This window comes from Fonsecaea multimorphosa, assembly GCF_000836435.1.
Source record: "Fonsecaea multimorphosa CBS 102226 unplaced genomic scaffold supercont1.3, whole genome shotgun sequence".
Taxonomy (NCBI): Eukaryota; Fungi; Ascomycota; class Eurotiomycetes; order Chaetothyriales; family Herpotrichiellaceae; genus Fonsecaea; species Fonsecaea multimorphosa.
In genome coordinates, this window is record NW_015971637.1 from 1,172,099 (window position 1) to 1,192,971 (window position 20,873).

The 20,873-nt window shown below is 53.5% G+C and overlaps 9 protein-coding genes across 9 annotated transcripts; 7 read left to right on the forward strand and 2 right to left on the reverse strand.

Annotated features, from left to right (window-relative positions):
* Nucleotides 1-415: 415 nt before the first annotated feature.
* Z520_02226 (uncharacterized protein) lies at nt 416-2,408 on the forward strand (the record flags this gene model as incomplete). The annotated part of the gene is made up of 2 exons (XM_016772740.1): nt 416-582; nt 644-2,408. The coding sequence occupies 2 exons, from the start codon at nt 416-418 to the stop codon at nt 2,406-2,408; spliced, it is 1,932 nt and encodes a 643-aa protein (XP_016636210.1).
* Nucleotides 2,409-3,182: 774 nt separating this feature from the next.
* Nucleotides 3,183-4,112, forward strand: Z520_02227 (uncharacterized protein; the record flags this gene model as incomplete). The annotated part of the gene is made up of 3 exons (XM_016772741.1): nt 3,183-3,306; nt 3,417-3,715; nt 3,840-4,112. The coding sequence occupies 3 exons, from the start codon at nt 3,183-3,185 to the stop codon at nt 4,110-4,112; spliced, it is 696 nt and encodes a 231-aa protein (XP_016636211.1).
* Nucleotides 4,113-4,399: 287 nt separating this feature from the next.
* Z520_02228 (uncharacterized protein) lies at nt 4,400-6,106 on the reverse strand (the record flags this gene model as incomplete). The annotated part of the gene is made up of 2 exons (XM_016772742.1): nt 4,400-5,832; nt 5,884-6,106. 2 exons carry the CDS (start codon nt 6,104-6,106, stop codon nt 4,400-4,402), a joined length of 1,656 nt encoding a protein of 551 aa, XP_016636212.1.
* Nucleotides 6,107-7,378: 1,272 nt separating this feature from the next.
* On the forward strand, nt 7,379-9,454 carry Z520_02229 (uncharacterized protein; the record flags this gene model as incomplete). The annotated part of the gene is made up of 6 exons (XM_016772743.1): nt 7,379-7,472; nt 7,572-7,781; nt 7,970-8,164; nt 8,239-8,931; nt 8,984-9,107; nt 9,160-9,454. The coding sequence occupies 6 exons, from the start codon at nt 7,379-7,381 to the stop codon at nt 9,452-9,454; spliced, it is 1,611 nt and encodes a 536-aa protein (XP_016636213.1).
* An 835-nt stretch (nt 9,455-10,289) lies between these two features.
* Z520_02230 (uncharacterized protein) lies at nt 10,290-12,898 on the forward strand (the record flags this gene model as incomplete). Its single annotated transcript, XM_016772744.1, has 4 exons — nt 10,290-10,700; nt 10,777-10,954; nt 11,041-12,246; nt 12,309-12,898. The coding sequence occupies 4 exons, from the start codon at nt 10,290-10,292 to the stop codon at nt 12,896-12,898; spliced, it is 2,385 nt and encodes a 794-aa protein (XP_016636214.1).
* A 483-nt stretch (nt 12,899-13,381) lies between these two features.
* On the forward strand, nt 13,382-14,936 carry Z520_02231 (uncharacterized protein; the record flags this gene model as incomplete). Its single annotated transcript, XM_016772745.1, has 2 exons — nt 13,382-13,839; nt 13,895-14,936. The coding sequence occupies 2 exons, from the start codon at nt 13,382-13,384 to the stop codon at nt 14,934-14,936; spliced, it is 1,500 nt and encodes a 499-aa protein (XP_016636215.1).
* An 833-nt stretch (nt 14,937-15,769) lies between these two features.
* Nucleotides 15,770-17,128, reverse strand: Z520_02232 (uncharacterized protein; the record flags this gene model as incomplete). The annotated part of the gene is made up of 2 exons (XM_016772746.1): nt 15,770-16,528; nt 16,667-17,128. 2 exons carry the CDS (start codon nt 17,126-17,128, stop codon nt 15,770-15,772), a joined length of 1,221 nt encoding a protein of 406 aa, XP_016636216.1.
* Nucleotides 17,129-18,469: 1,341 nt separating this feature from the next.
* On the forward strand, nt 18,470-19,005 carry Z520_02233 (uncharacterized protein; the record flags this gene model as incomplete). Its single annotated transcript, XM_016772747.1, has 2 exons — nt 18,470-18,817; nt 18,922-19,005. 2 exons carry the CDS (start codon nt 18,470-18,472, stop codon nt 19,003-19,005), a joined length of 432 nt encoding a protein of 143 aa, XP_016636217.1.
* An 853-nt stretch (nt 19,006-19,858) lies between these two features.
* Z520_02234 (uncharacterized protein) lies at nt 19,859-20,545 on the forward strand (the record flags this gene model as incomplete). Its single annotated transcript, XM_016772748.1, has 2 exons — nt 19,859-20,254; nt 20,384-20,545. 2 exons carry the CDS (start codon nt 19,859-19,861, stop codon nt 20,543-20,545), a joined length of 558 nt encoding a protein of 185 aa, XP_016636218.1.
* Between the last annotated feature and the right edge of the window lie 328 nt (nt 20,546-20,873).

Below are 20,873 nucleotides of genomic sequence, written 5' to 3' on the forward strand. Positions count from 1 at the left end.
ATGCCGCCGCCGACCTGCTCTTATCCTTCCGATTCGGTCACCAGTGCCAAAGCTGATTGCGTCGGAGGATCGCCGCCCTTTTATCTTGCTCACCAACTCTCCGTCTCGTCAACCGCTCTGTACCGGACGAGCACGTTTCCCATGTTTCGGATACCCTCGCGCCTCTGACCGTGCTCACTGTGCCTATTCTTATTCTTACTCCATGCGCCTGGAACCGTGGTGACACAGATGGACTAAAAAGGACTCCGTAACCTTCTTTGTACCAACTGTGCCACCGTCCTTCGATACATCACTTCTCACTTGGCATCTGTGGTCTATCATTTTTGCACCTTTTCCATTGGAGAAGGGTTTTCCTGCACAACGACAACGACCTGCCAACAACCACAATAACACCTCCCTATATTCTCCCGCAATCATGGACATGTCAGGAATGTCCGGAATGGGCGGGATGGACATGTCCAGTGCGGGCATGTTCACGCCCACGAATAAAAAGGTGGCGCATTTGTATTGGTATTTGGTCAGTGCGGTGGTCGGTGTACTTGTCTTTCGGAGAGTGGTAGATCGATCCAGAGTTCTCTTGAGGTAAGTCAAACCCATCTCGAGCATCTCCTGTGTATTGAGAGTGACTGACGAGGTCCAAAAGTAAACGAAAATCCCAGCGCCGACCGGGCCAGATTCCAGGGCGACCGCAAAATGCCCTCGAGCAACTCTACGACACCACCATAGCCGTCTGCAGGGAGTTGGCGTATCCTCAACTGTGGACATGCACTGGCAAATTTAGCAAATATTTCACTCCCCCGTCCTTGGGGAGATGTCTCCTTCTTCTCACCTACTGGGCCGTCATTCTGACAATGCTGTGGTCGAATGTTCTCCTGACTCCCTCCTCGCCCAACTACGCCTACAAGTGGGAGATTGTGGGCTTCCGTGCTGCCTGGGTCTCAGTTACCCAGCTACCCTTGATCTACATTTTGTCTGGAAAAGCCAACATCATCACCATCTTGACCGGTATCTCATACGAGAGGCTCAACTGGCTGCACCGTTGGGTCGCCCGCACTATTTTCCTGACCGTCATCGTCCATTGGTCTTACTTCTTCACCGAGTGGTCTATCGCCGACTTTGTCAGCTTGGAATTGAAATGGATGCCCATGGTCAAATATGGATTTGGTGCCTGGGCAACAATCGGTTGGATGGTGATTACCGGATTTGGCTTTTTCCGGAATCTCTCGTATGAGCTCTGGTTTCTGCAGCATCTCGCGGCAGCCCTGGTCCTGTTGTGGCTGGTCCATACCCACGTCCCTTCTTATGCGGAATACAATGTGTGGTTTGCGATCGGCGTTGTTGTCTTTGACAGGCTCGTCAGGACAGTCATGTCTTTGGTGATCAATCTACATCTCATTCCCAGCAAAAGAGACGGCGTTCCATCTGGTCGACGCATCGGATATCAAGCCGAGGTCAAGGCTCTTTCAGGCGAATTTTTGCAGGTCAGAGTGCGCAATGTCGCCATGTCGTGGCGGCCAGGTCAGCACGTGTACCTGTCCATTCCTCGGGCCGGCATCATCGAAGCACATCCCTTTACCATTGCCAGCATCCCAAAATCGATAACCGGAGAAAATGGGCCGAACAATGTTGACCTATACGTGCGAGTGCACAACGGATTCACCAAAAGGCTATACCGTCAATGTCAAAACCAGCTGACATCACGAACCTTCCTGTCGTTCATAAGCGGACCATGGGGGAACCCTCCCTCTGTCGAACGATTTGAATCAATGGTCTTTGCGGCTACGGGCAATGGCGTGTCCTTTACGCTGCCTCTTTTTCAACAAGCTGTTCTCACGAATAATAATATTAGACAGATTTCCTTCATTTGGATCTTTCGACAAGCAGAGCAGCTCGACTGGTTCAAGGAGGAGTTACTCTCAGCCTGGATGGCAGCCCGACGGCGAAATATCAGAATAAACATATACGCTTTCATCACGGGAAGTGGACAGTCTCGAAGCGTGTCGCTATCAGAGAGCAATGCACTGCTCGAGCAGACATTGGATCCAGACCATTCAAACACAGAAAAGATGGCCAATGGCGTGCCGTCCATGGACAAAATACCAAGAACCATCAAGCTGTCCATGGAGAAAAGGGAAGTAGGGAGTGTGAGCGAGAACTCAGTCTCGTCGTCCTCTTCACTGAACGAGCAGCCCCTCATACAGCTCGGCTACGGTCGCCCACACTTTGACTCTCTCATCCATCCCATGGTGGAAGCGGCATGGGGCGAGACGGGAATCCTCGCCTGCGGTGGCAGCCACTTTTCCGGGCAAATAAGGAACTATGTTGCCAAGCTGTCTGACGAGAGAGCCGTCCATAAAGGAACGGGCGCTCAAGGTATATATCTTTTCTGTGAGACTTACGGATGGTGAAAGCATAGCGACGGTTGTTAAGACTATATATGATGTATTTAGATATGAGCCATGACCCCAGGCTGTTACAGTGCACTTGAATCAACATGCCGTGACCCGATTGTTCTCGATACAGTTTTCGACCTCTGTTCTCGGCTCGAACCTTCTCTTCCCCAGCCTAAGGTCCCCCCTTTCTCTGGTCTTTTGTCGCTGAATATGCGAATCCCTATCTCACGCCATTCCATATGTGTTTCCCCCGCTCGCGACAATGCACGCCTTCGGCTCCCGTCCTCAGCAGATGCATGCCACGGTTCCACTTGCGCTCAGCGCCAGCTACAGCGGCAGGCACAGTCTACTCACGGAGCATTGCCAAGCCCAGTCTTCGGAGCACTGCCAAGCAATACCAAGGACCGAGAGGAATACACCGTCCTGATGAGCAAGTTTTATCATTATGTCTGTTCTGGCGCCCTCGCCAATTGAGAACGCACGTCTTCCGCCAAGGCGGCCAACCGTGGAGAGTGGGTGCTGCTGGAACCAGCTTCTTTCGAGCCCAGGCGGTCTCGCTAGCTCCAGGTCCAAAAAATTCATGTTGTGTTGGTGAGAGGATAGGAAAATGCTTGTGCAAGGCGAGGGGAGGGAAGGGAAAGGTACAAAAGGTCGAGAGGCCGCGAAGGGGGGTTGAAGTCTCGAGTTCTTCAGCCCCGGGATCGTCTTCGACCTCTTCGGTGTCGCACCTGATCCGAATATATTCTCCTATACACTCGAGTCTATACTGCTCTCCTACGTGGTATCAGTATGGAACTCTTCATCTTTGCTCTCCTGGTCGCGGCCAAGGTGGTGTCCGCCCACTTCGAGCTTCAATACCCATACTGGCGAGGCGACTCCTTCCTGCCACCAGCATCTCAGTATATCTTCCCGTGTAAGTGACAAGTCGAGTCCAACCACACCCCTTCGCTCCCCCTGCCCATCAATACCAACAAGCCTCAACCTCTTTCTGCATTGAAACTAAGACTGTGTTCTGGGCGACAGGCGCAAACGTCAACACAACCACCGAATCCAACGCCAACCGCACCCTCTGGCCCCTCGACGGCGGATCCCTGGTGATCGACTTCCACCACCCGTGGACCTACGTCTCGTTCAACCTGGGCTTCGGCTCCGACATCGCCACCTTCAACATGTCCCTGAACCCGATGCTGCTCAACGAGACCGGGAACGGAACCATTTGCATCCCCAAGTGGACACTGCCCGCAGATCTGGGGATCGTCGACGGCATGGACGCTTCGCTGCAGGTCATCACCGTCGGAGACAGTGGGACTGCTCTGTACAACGTACGTGTCGCTTATTTACTTACTTTACCCAAGATCTGCTTCATTGACGAGGCGAATACACCTTGTCCCACAAGCTGACTGAATGCCTGACTGACTGACTGAATGTACTTATCGGGTATCTTAGTGCGCCGACATCAGATTCAGCGCCAACGCAACGACCTTGTCCGGCGATCAATGCCAGAACTCGACCGGCGTCAACATATACCCGCTCGTGCAGCAGCAGGCAAACGGATCCATTGCGGGGGCTCAGGCGACGACTACGGTCACGGTGACCGCGAGTGCAGCTGGAGCTACCTCCTCGACTAATGCCGGAGGCAAGTTGAGCGTGCAACACACGGCAGGTCTTTCCTGGGGCATTATTTTCGCCCTCGTCGTGACATTTGGACTTGGCTTCTAGGAGGGGTAACCTTGAGGCAGTTGGTGCGTGAAATCAAGGAGCAGTACAGAAGACCAGAGGCCGCAAGAATTAGAAAGATCCTTAGTTGGATTTAATGACAAGTTAAACCTCGTCAGCTAGGCAAGTTGAATTGCCTCTGACTGAAAAGGCGTAATAGACTTTTTCTGTAGTAGAGTAAAACTGCTTCTCTGGGATTCCTTGTGCCCGGTTGGGAACTTTTTTAGACCTAACTAAAACGACCAATCTCACGCGGCGATATTGTCCAAGCCTTCGAAACTCCGTCCGATCTAAGCTTTCGTCTGACTGGTGAGATTCCCCACAACCGTCCCTTGTGCATCCTCGAACCTCGCCCACGCGCTGTTCAATCCATACACCAGCACACTCACCTCGACGCCGGCGTTAAGATCGCCCGCGCTGATCTGCAGGGTATCGAGCTCCTGCTCCGAGAAAAAGGTCACAGTGGCGGAGGACTCGCCGCCGTTGATAAAGACCTCGAGGATGCTCCGGTCGATGACGCCCTCGACGCTCCAAGTCAGAGACGACGCGGAAGAATTGTAGGGACAGCTGGTCGAGAACTTGTCGGTGAAGAAAGGGTTGTCGAATCCGCGAATGTTGCCGCGGTCGATGAAGAAGGCGCTGTCGGGCGTGAGGAAGTAGCCTGCCTTGAGCGACTCGCCGGATTGGGAGGATGAGAATGTGAAGTTGGTGGTGCCCGTGATAGAGGCGGTGGTGGGGGGGATGTTGGTGATGTTGATTTGGAAGTACAGCGAGCCCGAAGCTACGGAGGAGTAGTCAAGGCTGACACTGCTGTTGCCCATGGTCTTGCGGACCAGGGCTGTGGTGTTGATCACAGGAGACAAATTGTACGGCGCAGACACCAAATCATATCCAACCCGGCTGATGTTCTTCAGGTAGTTGACGCGCGGAAGCGACATGGAGGAACGCCAGCCCTCCGAGGCTCCCGTAGGGACTACTTGCGAGTACTGCCAGTTGCTGGTCCAGGCGATGGATATTTGGTCCTGGTCACTGGGGATGCCGGAGAAGAACTGGCCAGCATAGTTGTCTTTGCCGAAATCGCCAATCCTCGCCGCACCGTCGACGGGCGTGAAAACAGTGCCGTTGAACGAGCCCGGGAAGTATTGGGTTATCGAGCCGCCGAGGGGCGCGCCGGGGTTGATGCTGACGGCTAGCAAGTACATTGGTTCCTGTTGGCCTTGCATGGGGATCTGCACCAGGTTGGGACATTCATATTGGTCGCCTAGCAGGCCATGGTGGGAGAAGTTGGAGACGTGTTCCCAGTGCGTGAGGTTGGAGGACGTGAAGAAGCCGACGGTCAGGTCCTGCGCATAGGCGACCACCATCACCCACCGCTGGGTGGGCGCGTGCCAGATGACCTTGGGGTCACGGAACTGGCTGGAGTTGTCGCTCAGGACCGGGTTGCCAGAGTAGAGCTCGAAGGTGTACCCGCCATCGAAGGAAAACGAGAGCGCCTGCGTCTGTGACGTGGGCGTGTTGATGGTGTACACGGCTACCACGCCATTGTCTTGGTGTGGAAAGAATCCCGACGTATTGTTCACGTCCACGACCGCCGACCCGGAGAAGATGTTGGAGTGTGCGTCAGGAGGGAAAATTGCGATTTGTTGATTTATCCAGTGGTACAGATCTTTGGAGGTCGCATGGCCCCAATGCTGGTTTCCTGCCACGACACCCGTCGGATTGTCTTCGTCACAATGAGTAAGGGGCCTTTTCAAGAGCAGAGGCGTATACTTACATTGGTAGTACAAGTGATACGTGCCGTTTGCATCGACAAACATGCCATTGGGATCATTCATAAAGTCCTTGGGAGGAGAGAAATGGACCTGTGGGCGGAGAGCACCGCTATAGTTTCCCGGAATTGGAGTTCCTGTAGGGACCGAAGGCTCTACATATTGGCTCTGGGCGCAGGAAGGTGCAATCAAAGCAGCAGCACATAATATGGAGAACAACGAAGTCATGACTGCTGGTTGCCAAGGGGGCGTCAGGCATCTGATGGCGAGATGTTCTGTTCCTCTCCCCATTCATAGCAATGAACATGGGTTTAAATATAATGGACCAGGAAAGCATATTGAGGTCTTCCTCTGGCAGCACGATGTCGACGTCATACACCCCGAAAATCCAGAGCAAATCATACCAAATTGCGCGTGCGAAGTATTCCACAGCCACCAAGTCATACGGCGCCAGCACCGTCCTCTTCAGTGAGCGTCCTGGGTCTGCATGTAACGGCCCATATAAAATGCCTGCTTAGCATCAACATTGAGTGATATGTATGGAGCATCACGGACAACACCGTTTAGGAGCACTCTTTTCTTTTTCTAATCGGTCCGACTCTCCTCGCAGGTTATGGACCCAGATGGCGGCGCGAATCAGGAGATGGTGCATTAATGCAGCTCAAAAGGTATTGGTCTCCTGTTCTTCACCTTGAGCCAAATGCACGGTCATGCAGAAGCTGGAGCAAGGTTTCGCGCGAGGCTGCATTTCGGCCTTTGGGTGAAGGTGGTGGGAAGCCTTCTCATCCTCTCAGATCGCCCTGATTGGATGCGAGTGGCCGCCAGTCAGCATGTCGGCTACCAAAGTTTCAAAGGCCGGAATTGCGGGGTAGAAGTGCCTCGTGTGTGCAGCTCTGAGTGGCTAGTTCGGTGAAATAAGGAGAAACAATAATCCGCCCCGCTAACCGCTCTCCATTGGCACCCCAGCCTCTACCCCATGGTCGTCTTTATCTACCACAGGCTGACGGGCGCCAAACAAGCATTTCTCTTTCATCTGGGGCTCCGCCCCTCGACATCCCTACCCATGAACTCACCATGCAACCCCCCGGTCGAAGCTTCCACCACGATTTCTACCAACGAGGACACAAGATCGGCTACGCTCGCCGCTGATGTTACCCAAGTCTTTGAACCCTGGGTCAGCACATTTCACAGCTGCAAAGCTAGGTCATGAATGGACAACGATTTGTGGTCTGTAGACGGGCCAAGGATCCAACTCCATGCGCAATTGGGAATATTTCGCCGACGCTCGGCGTAATCGCACTCGACCACAGTTGTCAACCTCAACCTTGAATACGTTTGGAGCTTGACAAAGCCCCATGAGCACAGGAAGAATGTGTATTTATACCCGAGGAATTGTCCCTTCATGGCCACTCTCGTCATGCACGCTGCGAATCCTGAGCCTTCTCGACTTCACCTCTATAATTGATTCAATTGTGCCCATATCCTCCTAGCCACGACATCATGGCTATCCTCTTCTCCAAGCCTGCGGACACCCCAGGCTCGGCCCTGCCTGCAGTCCTCATAGGATGTTTCGTTGCGTTTGGTGGTGTCCTGTGTAAGTCCACCGAGTCACCCCGATGCCGAAATGCTGCCGCCTGGCTCTGAAGCTATTTCCACAAACTCATGCTGATGTCCATTATTTGATTTGCAATAGTTGGCTATGATACAGGGACAATAGGAGGCATATTGGCCATGAAGTACTGGAGAAACCTCTTCTCGACCGGATACATCAACCCAAAAGATCATTATCCAGACGTGACGGCGAGTCAGACATCTGAAATTGTCTCCATCTTGTCAGCGGGCACTTTCTTTGGCGCCCTATTCAGTGCTCCCATCGCAGATTTCCTGGGTCGTCGGCTAGCCAGTAAGTTCGCTATCTTCGCTATCCATTCCAGTATGGTTTCACATTGGGCATATTTGTTGTGCGAGGGCCTATGGTTTGCGGTGTAATGCAGCATTCCTAGAGAATTCATCAATTGGCTGTCCTTTCCTTGACTCACTTTTACCTTCGTCTGGAGACTCTCTGAACCTGAGGCTGATCCATCACCCAAGTGATCTTCAACACTGGAGTGTTTACCTTTGGCGTTATTCTTCAGACGGCTGCCACTGCGATCCCAATGTTTGTCGCAGGGCGGTTCTTTGCCGGCCTGGGAGTTGGTCTCCTGAGCGCCACCATTCCTCTGTATCAGTCGGAGACAGCACCAAAATGGATCAGAGGAGCCATTGTCGGCTGTTATCAGTGGGCCAGTAAGTTCCTTGAGTCTTGAGGGCAAATCAGGTTATCCCATATACGTTCATAATATACTGACGCGACGTTTTAGTTACTATTGGTCTCTTCCTTGCTGCGATTGTTCTTAACTCTACCAAAAACCGCAACGATACTGGATCTTACCGGATTCCCGTGGCTGTCCAATTTGCGTGGGCCATCATCTTGGTGTCTGGCATGTTGATCCTCCCTGAGACTCCACGCTTCTTGATCAAGAGAGGGAATGGTGAAAAGGCCGCAAAGTCTCTCGCCCGTCTCCGCAGGCTCCCTGTGGACCACCCTGCTATCGTTGAGGAGCTGACCGAAATCATCGCGAACCATGAGTACGAGATGACTATTGGCACGGCGTCCTACCTTGCCTGCTTCAAGGCCCCCATCAGGAAGCGACTGTTTACTGGCATGGCTCTCCAGGCTCTTCAACAGCTCACCGGCGTCAACTTCATCTTTTACTACGGCACGACATACTTCACCAGCGCGGGAATACACAACCCGTTCATCATTTCTGTCATCACCGACGTCGTCAATGTCTGCAGCACCGTCCCTGGTCTGTGGATGGTCGAGCGTTGGGGGAGACGACCGCTGCTTCTCTTCGGTGCTATTGGCATGTCCGTTTGCCAGCTTATCGTCGCGAGCGTAGGTACCGCCAGACCCGGTGAGCCGGCCGCCAGCAATGCCTTGATCGCTTTCGTCTGCATCTACATCTTCTTCTTCGCCTGCTCGTGGGGCCCTTGCGCTTGGGTTGTTACCGGTATGTTGCTCTCGCGGATGGAATATTGGGATTCTGCTGACTCTCGGCCTAGGCGAAATCTTCCCATTGAAAGCCCGAGCAAAGGGTTTGTCCATGACCACAGCTTCAAACTGGTTGCTCAATTGGGCTATCGCCTATTCTACGCCGTACATGGTGAATCCAGGCCCCGGAAATGCGTGAGTACCGTCGAGCGAGTTTGCCAAACGTGCTTGACTGACTTCTGTATAGGAACCTTGGATCCAAAGTCTTCTTCGTCTGGGGTGGATTCTGCTGCGTCTGCTGTGCATTCGTGTACTTCTTTATCTACGAGACAAAAGGCTTGACCCTTGAGCAGGTCGACGAGCTCTACGCCAAGGTCAGCTCGGCTAGAAATTCGCCTGGCTTTGTCCCGACTGTTCGCTTCACCGAGGTCAAGGAGATGGGAGCAATGGAGGCCCGTCGGAGCACCTTGGCAGATCTTGAGCAGGCTGCCGTTCGTAGGAAGAGCTCAGCTGGCGTTCATGAGGAATACGTCAAGTCCTGAGCCTTATCAGCTCACACTCACCGTATGAGGTATCAATATGGGGCCGTGCAGACAATTGCTCGGAATACTTGGATGGCTGTCGTTGGGACTATCATGAGGAGGACTCGGGACGCGAATTGTTTTCCGTGGGCCAGTCCTTGAGCAGGTGAATAAGTGTCTGGCAGTGTGATTTTTGGCTAGGAGCGGCTGTGGCCGGCTGTATTGATCAAAGGAATCTATCTTCGATGAATGGACTACATTTCAATGGGTATAAAGGATCATGCGTTCTTGAGACTGAGTATTCGCCACGTGGACTATGGGCGTTGAAGTTCGCCAGAAAGGGGGTTGACTAGTACGAGTAGGCTGTGGCTGCTTCGCCCCTTTGCAGATGGGACTACCAGATGCTCGTAAACTCACCAGGAAAATACGAGCAAAGATTGCCACTCTCGCATCGCTATGCATGCCAAATCCCACCTTGCGTCACAAAACGGGGTTGCACAATTCCATAATCTGCCGTCCAGCCGCAAAAGTTGCAGCAAGACGAGCGAGATGCGCGAATAATGAAATAGCTCGGCCAGGCTTAGAGAAAGCTTGAACAACCTAAACTTAGGCAAGGCAGATCTCGCCTCCTGGAAGGGCAAATGCTTATCTTCTCCCCCTAGAAGTCGAGCGGGTCGAATCCCCGGACCCGTCATCTGCACTAAACCGACGCGAGATTGTCGGCTGATCGATGTCATTGGGGAGGGCCACAGGTGGTTGACGCATCCCACCGTTGCACAGCCTCCGTCGGTCTTACATACATAAACGCAGAGAAATATTCATTGTTATTATCACGACCTTGGATTCGCCAAACAGTATGGATTTGAAAACAGGGAGCAACGGTTTTGCACAGGAGAAAGCCGCCGGTAACGGTGTTGATCTGGCGTTTGACGCCTCTCAACAGGCTGCCGCGGACCAATACTCGTGCGAACGTTGCGACGAAACAATGGACCCCGCCTTGAAAGACGAACACGAGGATTGGCATTTCGCGCGCGACCTACAGGCGCAAGAAGATGGGAGTACCGCAGCTGCACCAAGCACGACCCAGGCCACTGCGAAACCTCCACCACCGGACCTCAAGCAAGCGGGCGACGGGAGGAATGATCAGCCTCCAGATTATGCACCGCCGTCGTATCCGCCACCCAGCACAGCTCCGAGTCGAGCCACGACCGGCCATCGCCATACCAACAAGGTCATCGAAGCCGGCAAAGTTCGTGCTAGAGATGAGGTAGGCTTTTCGATTTCCAATTCTCAGACGCGACCATGGCCCAAAAAAGGCACATCAGTCTAACGTGTCCGAACAGCAACAAATGCAAAACGCCCTGCAAAGGCTGCAGTTCCAGTATAACATCTACAACAGCGAAATCGAGCCCGAACACGAGACAGACTTTTATTGTAGCTGTCCCATCCACCAGTATCAGAGGATGAAATGGAGCCGATATGGAGTGCAGGACATGTGGTCGCGGGCGGTCATGTATCCTGGTTAGCATTATTGCCGTTCTGGCGCTCTTTTCGATGCCCCTGCGTGAAATTGGCTGACAAGTTCCTTTTTTTGCTGCTGGCGACAGGTGAGAAGGCATATACCGACAATCCTCAGGCGCCGACCATTTTCAGTGGGAATCCTTACAGACTCCGCGTCATTTCGCCGTACGGCTACACTCAGTCTTCCTGGGGTGTGCAAGTGCCTCGGCCAAAATATCACGCCCAGTCAATCCACCAGACCATTGCCCTCAACAACCGTCTGAATGCTGAGGCGCAAGCCAAGATCGATGAGCTGGAACCAAAGGTCGATATCTGGAATGATGCTGCCCTCGAAGCAGCCATGTCTCAGCTAAGTATCATGGCGTCCATTGATAAGAAGGCATCCATCAAGGCAGGCGATGAGAAAGCCATCGATAAAAAGGCACCCATCAAGACAGGCGACGAGAAAGCCATTGATAAGAAGGCTCCAATCAAGGGGGGCAACGAGAAAAATCTAGGAGGAGTTCCAGAAAAGGGATCTTCCTCTGCAAGTGGAAACTCGGAGAAGCCGGCCAAATCATCGAAGCTTTCAAGTTTCAGGCAGTCCATCGGCATCAAATCTTCAAAAGAAAGGGCAGTCGGGAAGGCAGAAAAGATGGTGTTTCAAGGCCGTGAGCTGCGCGACGCGATTCTGGCAGAGGAGGCGGGCAGGTGGCCTGACGAACAGTGGCGGCATATTGTGGCGGTATATCAAGAGAAGGTTGGTATGTCGGGGAAGATTGCTTACCTTCGAGCTCGCCAACCCATCCAATACCTCCACCTCCTCAGGGCGGGCTACTTTGAGCCTATTCCTGTGGCTTGGGCCACTCAAGCCTCCAATCCACTAAAGTTCAGCATCGAAGCGGCATCCGGATGGAGGGGAATCACGCCTGCCTGGCGAGGATACGAAGATACCGCCGAGGAGCGGCTCTACTGGGTCTTGAACCACCGTGAAGGCAGCGTTGGAATGAGGATGAAGCCAGATTTTATTTCAGAGATGGATATGGCTCGGGCCAGAATGGCTACAGCAGTCGAGCCGCCACCCGAGTACTACTCAGCCACCGACACCTGTCATATCCAACATACTTCTGAAGGCTACTCCAGGCAAGTCATGCCCAGACCCTTTGTGGCTTACGATCGACCCGAAATGCCGACAGACGACACAATGATTCTCCTGGATGTCTCGGGGTCCATGGATTTTGACCCGTTGCGACCAATTTACGACCAGTATCTGATCACTGGCTATAAAAAATCCACCCAGCCCAAGAACAAAGGTAATGCCCCGAAAATGACGGTTGCGTTTCATTCGTCGCCAATACTGACTGTGCCATCGCAGATGTCGCCAAAGCGGTGATCCGACGCTTCACCGACGCCATGGCAAACCACGACCACCAGTTCCAGGGCTACGATATGGTCACTTTCTCCAGCTCGGCCGAATACATCGGCACCATCAACCACCAGAACCTCAACCAAATGTGGAACAGGATCCACATCGGAGGCGGCACCCGCGTCATGACAGGCTGGCAAAAGGTCAAGGAACTACATTTCCAGAAGCACTCCGAGTCTGCCACGCACCATCCCGTGTACGGGTGGCAAGCCGGGCCCGAGACACCCATGCTGCGCTTGCTTCTCCTCCTCGACGGCGAGGCCACGGACATGGACGAGTTCGAGCTGGATCTCTTGGGATTGTCGTGGGCTCACGTCACCATCTTCCTCATCGGCGTCGACGGGTGCCCGCACCACCATCGCCACGCCAACGAACTGCAGCGCATCAGCGACGTCAACCACCACGTCTCCTTTGTCGATGCGCAGGGCAACACGCCCGAGAGGTTTGTGACGCATGAGCTGCTCAAGAGGCATTTGGGCTACGAGATCTCCATGACTGAATTTGAGGGCATGGAGGAATTGCCGGAATATACGGCGTGATTTTTTCCTGACGCAGATAATGACAGCATTGATATATTCCACTATTCATTACCAAAAGTCCATTTTCGACCGGTCATAATTGAGCTGTTTTGGACTGCGGTTGTAAAACCCTGGCCACAACTTGCTAGGCCTTATATAACCACTTCAAAATGCCCTCTCATTAACGTTAGAACGAAGGTCATCCCTCTCTACTCGCTACCTAATCGGCCTTCCATGTTTCAGCATAACAGCCACCATGGCCGCTGTGCGGCTGATTGTGCATTGGCCCCTCGGCAATGTTGCCCGAAGTTTTGGGGAACCTGCAGTTGGACTGTACGACTATGTTCCAAGACCATCCAAGACCATCTTTCTGCCTGTTTGCTGGCCCTGAGGCTGAGCCTCACGAGCTCTTTCCAACTCGGTCTGATTGCGCCTGAGCATTTTCCAATTCCAGACAAAAACACATCTGCGACTTCTCCCTGGAGACTTTTAAGACTCATCACAATGGCTGAAATTGTTGCCGCCGTCGGCATCGTCGCCAATTTTACAGGAGTCATTGGCGCCGGGCTGGCCCTGTCGCGAAGCCTGTACGATTTCGCCAGTGTTCTCGGATCAGCAGCCGACGACGTGAAGTCCCTCGCAACCGACGTCAGTCTGTTCTGCGCTGTGCTGAAACAAGTCCAGTCTACGCTGGGTCGGGCCAAGGCATATCGACTCTCGTTGTCCGCGTTGGCTACGGCCCAGGATGTCATTGACCGATGCAAGATCATCTTTGACGAGCTGGATAATGCTGTCACCAAACTACAGGGCGGCAAGTCCAAGCCCGACTTCTTGACCCGCGTGAAATGGTACTTCAAGGAGAAAAGAGTCTCGCTTGTCCATGAACAACTCAAAACCTGTGGAGCCACCCTGCATCTAATGCTCACTACACTGGTGCTCGCGCAAAAGATTGCTAGCAGGCGGTAAGGAATGAATCCTCTACGTCGATGGCCGAAATTGCGTTAACCATCTCAACAGTCACTCCGCGATCGGGGAGGATGATCAAGACACCCAGGACCGATTGATGACGCATTCCTTGTTCACGGCTCAACAAGCAGCTACGGAACGCCTGGCCACCGTCGAACGCCAGTTATTGGCCGAAGAAGGGTCAGAAGATCTGTTGTTGACAGCATCGCCGGCTGAGGCCCAGCAAAGCGAACAAGCCTGGCTGGGTCAAAGACCACCCGAAGAAGCCATGAATAGCTTCATGCACGGCATAGATGTACCTCGTTCTGGACAAGTTCGGCCTGTCTCAACCATCATAGGAGGACACGTCAACCGTCTTAGTCTCATTCGAGACAAGCGATACTCTCATCTAGCAGGACTGGATGAGCACCGTTACTCCATTTTGCAGACGGATGAACTGCTTCGACACTGGACCGATCAGAGCGATCCGCTTGCTGCAGAATTTGGATCGAGGCAGGAGCCCGAGGATTCTGGCGAGCCGTATCGCAAGACTCACGGTAGTCTAGTACCACCCAGGCAGGATGCTGGGCTTTCGACGAAAGTTGAAATGAGGCAAGATCAAGAAGACGAAGACGAGCAAGAAGAAGAGGAGGAGGAAGAGGAGGAGGAAGAGGAAGGGAAAGAGGAAGGGAAAGAGGAGGAGAAGGAGGAGGAGGGAGAGGAAGGGATAGAAGAAGATGAAACGGCCCTCCCAGGTTCCCAGTCCGGCCGAAACGGTAATGTCTTCTTTTCCGACGACCTAACTGAAAGCAAAAAGGACAACGGTAGCGGAGGCGATGCGCCCTCTGTGGATATCTTCGGATCTTTCCGTGTCGGACTAGAAGATCCATGTTATAAAATTCTCCCCGCCTGCCTCAGAAAGTACAACATTCAGGCCGATTGGCGTCGATATTCGTTGTATATCGTGTATGGCGACCAGGAGAGGCATGTGGATTTGCATGAGAAACCCCTCGCTCTATTCAAGGAGTTGGACAAAGAGGGGAGGAAGCCGATGTTTATGTTGAGGAAGTTACCTACTATAGTAACCGCCACCATCAATGAAGGGTATTTCTAAATGGTTGGAGACACGCCCGCCGGCTCGACAGAATTGCCATGAACAGTCCAGACCCCAAGCACCAGCCTACTTCCTCTTGCTATCTATGTCCAGACCTTTGTACATGACCGCCGAACGATTCCAGTCCCAGAAAGCCACATTTGGAGACGAGTCTATGAATCACCCGTACAAATTGCCAATCCCGGGTTTTACCAACAGATTGCAACTCGGAAGAAGCCAAGGCACAAGGTGGAGTCTTTACATTGACGAGGTAAGTCTACGGTGTTACTTCCATGGCTGTTCTGGGATGTGTTATCTGAGGGAATACTTGCTCATCACACGAGGTGTGATTACGAGCTTCATATCACTCGAGCATTCTGACCAGAACTTTTCCCTCAGAAACGAACTGCGGCAACTATTCGATGAGCAACTCAAAAAGATATTCCAGCTGATAGACGACCAAATGCACAAAGCGCTTGCCGTTACACCTGATTTGCAGGTCGTAAGATCGCCTTAGATGGGCATCTCTGTCTCTTTGGGAGGCGGCTTACAAGCTTCTAGGCTCATGTAGTTCTTGCCGGTGGACTTGGAAGTTCTCCATATGTTATCGAGCGGTTCAACCAGTACCTGCGTCTCAGATCACATCCATTCATCACGCCAGCAACGAGACTTCTTTGCTCTTCCAAGCCCGTGAGTGATCTATACTGCCCCCTGAAAACCTCTCGTTAGAACATCCCTTTCCCTGTTTCTTCTCTAAATGGAGGTACGAATATCATAACCCATGGCCATGCCTCCATCCGTCCATCCCTCTATCGTGTACATACCGATACACATAGTCACCACCACCGTCTTCATCATCTCTGCATCGCCTCGGCCCAACACTCCAACAACTTCCGCGCGACTTGGGGCTCGACGGGGGTGACGTTCCGCGCGACGTGCAACGGCTTGTCGGCGTTCCAGGGGTTGGTCAGGTTGCGGACTGCGGCGAAGGGGAGGCTCTGCGCGCACAGCCACTTGATGGCGCAGGGGCTGCTGAAGCGGTCGAACTCGAGCGTGGCGTGGGACGGTGAGTAATGTTGGTGTGGGTCGAGTTGTGGATATAGATATGGATTGTCGGGGTCGGGGTCGGGGACGAGGGCGGAGATAGGGACAGTTGGGGGGTGGATTGGGAATGTGCATTTGCATGTTAACTTGGTGGAATGGGATGTGGTTATGGGAGACGACGGGGATGCGGCGAGGGATGGGAAATGGGTCAGAGATGTCGGGGATGCCTCCCATATGATCCTCCGTCGTTCGGGTTGGTAGATTATAGAGCCGGACGCGACTGAGGATATCGACGATGACGACGACGACGATGCGGTCGAGTCAGACGAGGCCAGCGATTCCGTCCTCGACCTCGTCAATGACTGTGGCTGCGCGTCACCATCCATTCCCGGCTCGCTCGATCCGTAGTCATCCTCCGTATCCAAGTCGTGGTGGGAAATTACATGCACTTGGTCGTTGAAAGGGACCAAGTCTTGTTCGTCGACGTGGATTTCGGAGCGCATGGTCGCGTAGCCGAAGAAACAGCCCGAGCCGTTGACGGAGAAGATCAAGATGACTTTGCTGGCTGTCTGCGAGAGATGACCAAGAAATCCATAACTGTCAGCTGACGAGGAACACCCTTTTCCAAAACGAGAACGAAATGAAATAAATGCTTCCATGCCATTGATATTACATGCATGGATCGATCCGGGGGGGGTTCAACGTACCTGAAAGGCATGGTTCAATCGCTCAACATGCCGCTTCGGCACATGCCACCGACCAGTCTCAAGGCTCTGGTAGAGGGCGTCGAGGGAGAAGCTCTTGAGGATGAAATACTTCTCCGTACCCCAAGACGACCTGTCTGCCTCTGGAAAATGGGCGAATTCCTCGACTTTGCTGCGTAGGGATTTTGCTCTATCACAGCACATGGAACTCGCTCCGCCGAGGGGGCCTCTATTGGCAATGGTGTTGAGTCCGTAGTTGACCTTGGTCGACCTGCCCCGAGACTCGTGCCGGATGCGGCAGTCCAGACGCCTGCCCTCAAAGAGTCGAGAAGCCGCGTGCCGGATGGCCGCAAGCCGCGCGGCGTCGGAGCTGAAGTTGACAAACGCGTATCGCGCGTCTGGGTTGTAAGAGACACTCAACAAGTCCCATGCTGCCGGTTCGGAGAAGTAGTCGCGCAGATTCATGATGGTGGTGCTGGGGGGAATGTTGCCCACCCATAAGGCGAAATCGACCTGATGTCTCGAGACAGCCAAGCTTGGACGTCGAGGGGGGTTTGAATCGACTGCTTGGGTATCATTGTTAGTGATCTCGTATTCGATGTTGTGTTGCGGGTTGAGGCGACGGGGTGTAGGTGGTTCCTACCTTGTCGACACGCACCACAAACACCCATGCTTGGGATTAGCGGATGAGATTTCTCAGCGTTCATTAAAGACCTGGACACTTTGAACAGCGATATTGCTTCTCTCGAGCGTGGTGAACGGTACGTTGTCCAGAGTCAGACGGGTTGATAGCACCAACACTCGTAAGTATGCCGTCTTCGATCCATGTCACAATGGACAAACGGCGGGGATATCATAACTGAATGATATAAAGAGCAACCCGACATCTCTGAGCAGGTATTCGACTGGGAATCCAATTGCGCAAGTTTGTTGGTCCGTTGTTTGCGGGAAAGGGGGGCCAAGAACTTGCGCCGACAAAAATATGCTCAACCACCCTTTTCCCTGAAGGAAATTTGCTCATCTGCTCACTTCCGTCAACCCACGTGTAATGACCATGCTTAGGTCAATCCGGCCACTCTCCTGCGTTGTTGCTGGTGCTGGGACTGGTGCCGCTTGCTCTGCGCGCCATAGCTTACATGCGGTGTGCTTGATAGATCTGATGGCGGAAGACTATTACTCAGATATGCCAGAGTTATGCGCGTGAGCAGATATGAACCCGAATTTCAAGGTGCTCAAGGGTTCGAGGAAGCTTGTTGCCGGGCTGGATCAGATACCTTGCTAGGTAGCTCGGCACCCTGAATCCCCTTGACCCTCTAACGGCGTAGGTCAGTTGAGTGCTCCGCCCAAGCCATACAAGCACGTGACGGGTAGAGAAAGTACGTCGGTCCACAAGATGGCTGTGCGCAGCAGGCTGATTGGTGAAGAAGTTTCCACTGTCGACCCAGGACTTACCTTAGGTACCAAGGTACCTAGGGATGTTGATACCGCTGATTCACCGAGCAATTGGAGATCTTCCGGCAGAGAACCAATGTCTTTCCGCAATTCGACCCCCGGGAACGAGGCCCTCACAAGCAGTGGGCTCGGCGACGCGTACAGACACATTCTACGTCTGGGCGGCGGCTGGGGGAATGTGAGGTGAGCACGCAACGACCTTGAACACCAAAGAGATTTCCTCATTCTAACCATGATCTCCTCGGCGCAGTGGCCCGGGCATGTTGTAGGTGATATCCTCCCTGATAGCATGACAACACCCCTCCTTGTTCATCTGTTACTGCGCCAAGTTCTTACCTGCGTGGGGTTATCAGCATGGCGCGCGTCATCGTCTCCGGGACGTTGGGTTCAATTTTCATGGGCATGAGCGGCGCCTCCATCGGCGCCATCATCTTCGACACCGCCACAATCCCCTTTGTGGTGTCGGCCTGTGTGGGCTTCACTCTCGGTGCCGTTGGCTTCTACCGTGACGCCTTGCGAAAGGCCCAACGGGCCCTAGATCGGTTTCCGCAGTTGCTTCAGCTGCATTTGGATTCTAACTTCTCTCACACTGGCTTTGACACCTGGGACGCAGGGCGGTTTCGGAGCGGGGTGTTTGGGAAAAGCTGGGTGTTGCAGAGCATGCTTGTCGCCAGCTGGATGACGGCGACACGAGCAATCGAGGTGCGTATACCACTGCATGCACAATCTCATCGTCTCTTGGGCTTGGAGATTAGAGACGTGGGCTTTCATGAGGAGATATGGCTGACTGCATCTTGTGGAACCAGCGCATCTATGAAGCTGAAGAAGAACGAATTCTCCTTCCCTTTACAGTCGCGGCACAGGATGTTGATGGTGATGGAGGAGAGTGAGTCTTGAGGATAAACTGGTTCCTGCAGCTCGGGCCGTCACGAATGTCGGCGACCTGGTGCTCTTGGCGATCCTGCAACTCCCTCGCAGGTAGGCATGGTCGCGCTTTGGCAAGTCCGTGCCTCCAGATAGATGAGAGCTTGTGCGCCATTGCATCTCCACAAATAGAGGTCCAGACTTAGGGATACAAGGGTTGGGAAGAGGTAAAAGCCAGAGTGAGAGACTTGATCTACCTACGCTGAGGCAGTTGAAAGCTGTGGCATCTGGCCATGCATATCACAATTTCGTGTCTACAAGAGGAAACTTCTTTACTCGTGGTGTATTCAACGAAAGGATACCTATCGACATATGGAAAGATGTACCTACCTAGGTAGGCAGAATTGGCCCAAGTCCACCGCCCCCACGCCACACCCACACGTCATTGTCCAGATAAGCATTGCACCGGCGTCCATTGGTGGCAGGTGCCAATTATTACCCCAGACGAAGCCAGTGCAAAGCGGGGGAGGGACTGGCTACTGGCTAATTACTGGGCTTCTGGCTTCTTATTTCCGCCCTGTCCGCTCTTGAATGGCTCTCACCTCACATGTGAATGCATCCCAATCCCAAGGGAGGAGCTAGGTGGGGAGGGCCAGCACCTTCAGCTCTTGGTAATCCCTCATCACCAACCTCTGGCCTTTGTACTCTTCTCCTTGCTATCTCTACCTATCACTTACCTCCATTCTCCCAAACACAGGGTAAACCAACAAGCACCTCACAACTCCAGGCTCTTCCCCTTGGCTATCCTCATTACATCACTCCATCACCCATTTCCCAATTTAGGCAATCAGACTACCAGTGACGCGTCGTTCACCCACCATGTCCTCGCCCCCGTCCTCATCCTGGCAGGACCGCCGCTTCATGTGGCCCGCGGGCCGCGAAGTCCACGAAGGCAGCGTCCGTCGTATGTCTGGCTCCTCCGGCAGCGACAAGACCGCCGAGTCCCCCGTCCTGAACAATGCTACCCCTGCCACCGACGCCGGACCACCAGCTCTCCCCGACTACCCGCTCGTGGAGAAGAAGGTGCTCTCCAACCCGGACGCCTGGGGCGGCGACAGACGATTCATAGGCAGAATCGGAAGAGAGGTGCACGAGCCCGCCAGGAGGCTGAGCGGGTCGAGTGCAAGCAAGCCGGCCGATGTGCCCAAGGCCAGCTCGCCCCCTGCCACGAGCTCCGGCGGAGGCATTGCGGCTGCGATTGCCGGACGGAGACGGGTATGTATCCCTCCTCATAACAGTCATGGTCCCTCGGTCTCATCCCTAGCCATATCTCAAAACAATCAATCGATCCGTTCTTGTCGTGTGTAAACTGAGGCTGACACCAATCCTCTGACTGAACGCTAGTCCTCTGCCTCCAACCAAGGTGGCATCTTCTCCGGCCTCATGGCAAACCGAGACGCCCACTCCGAGCGTCGACAGGGCTGGGAGGACATGAAGAAGCCCGAAGGCTTCAGCGCATTCATGTCCGGGCTGGTCAACACGAAGCCCGCCGAAGAGAAGAAGTGATACAAATCTCCAAAAGACAGGGGGATATTCTTGCGAGCGGGAGAAAAGAGAGGCAGAATGACAAATAGCAGATGTGACCAGGGTATTTCCCATGTGATGGAGGGAGGGTCAGAGGGTGAACGATACACCCTAGAGGTGGTGGGTTGTGGCTGTGTGATTGCGATGCAGGTGAGAATGAGAATGACAGTCCTGCAAGGTAACTTGTGAGACAATTGAGTGGGTGGTTCTTGCACGGAAAATGAAGACGACCAGGACAATTTGATCCGCGCCGGCATGAAAAGGACCAAGTTACGAAAGGGAGAGAGAACAGAAGCTGTATTACCATGGC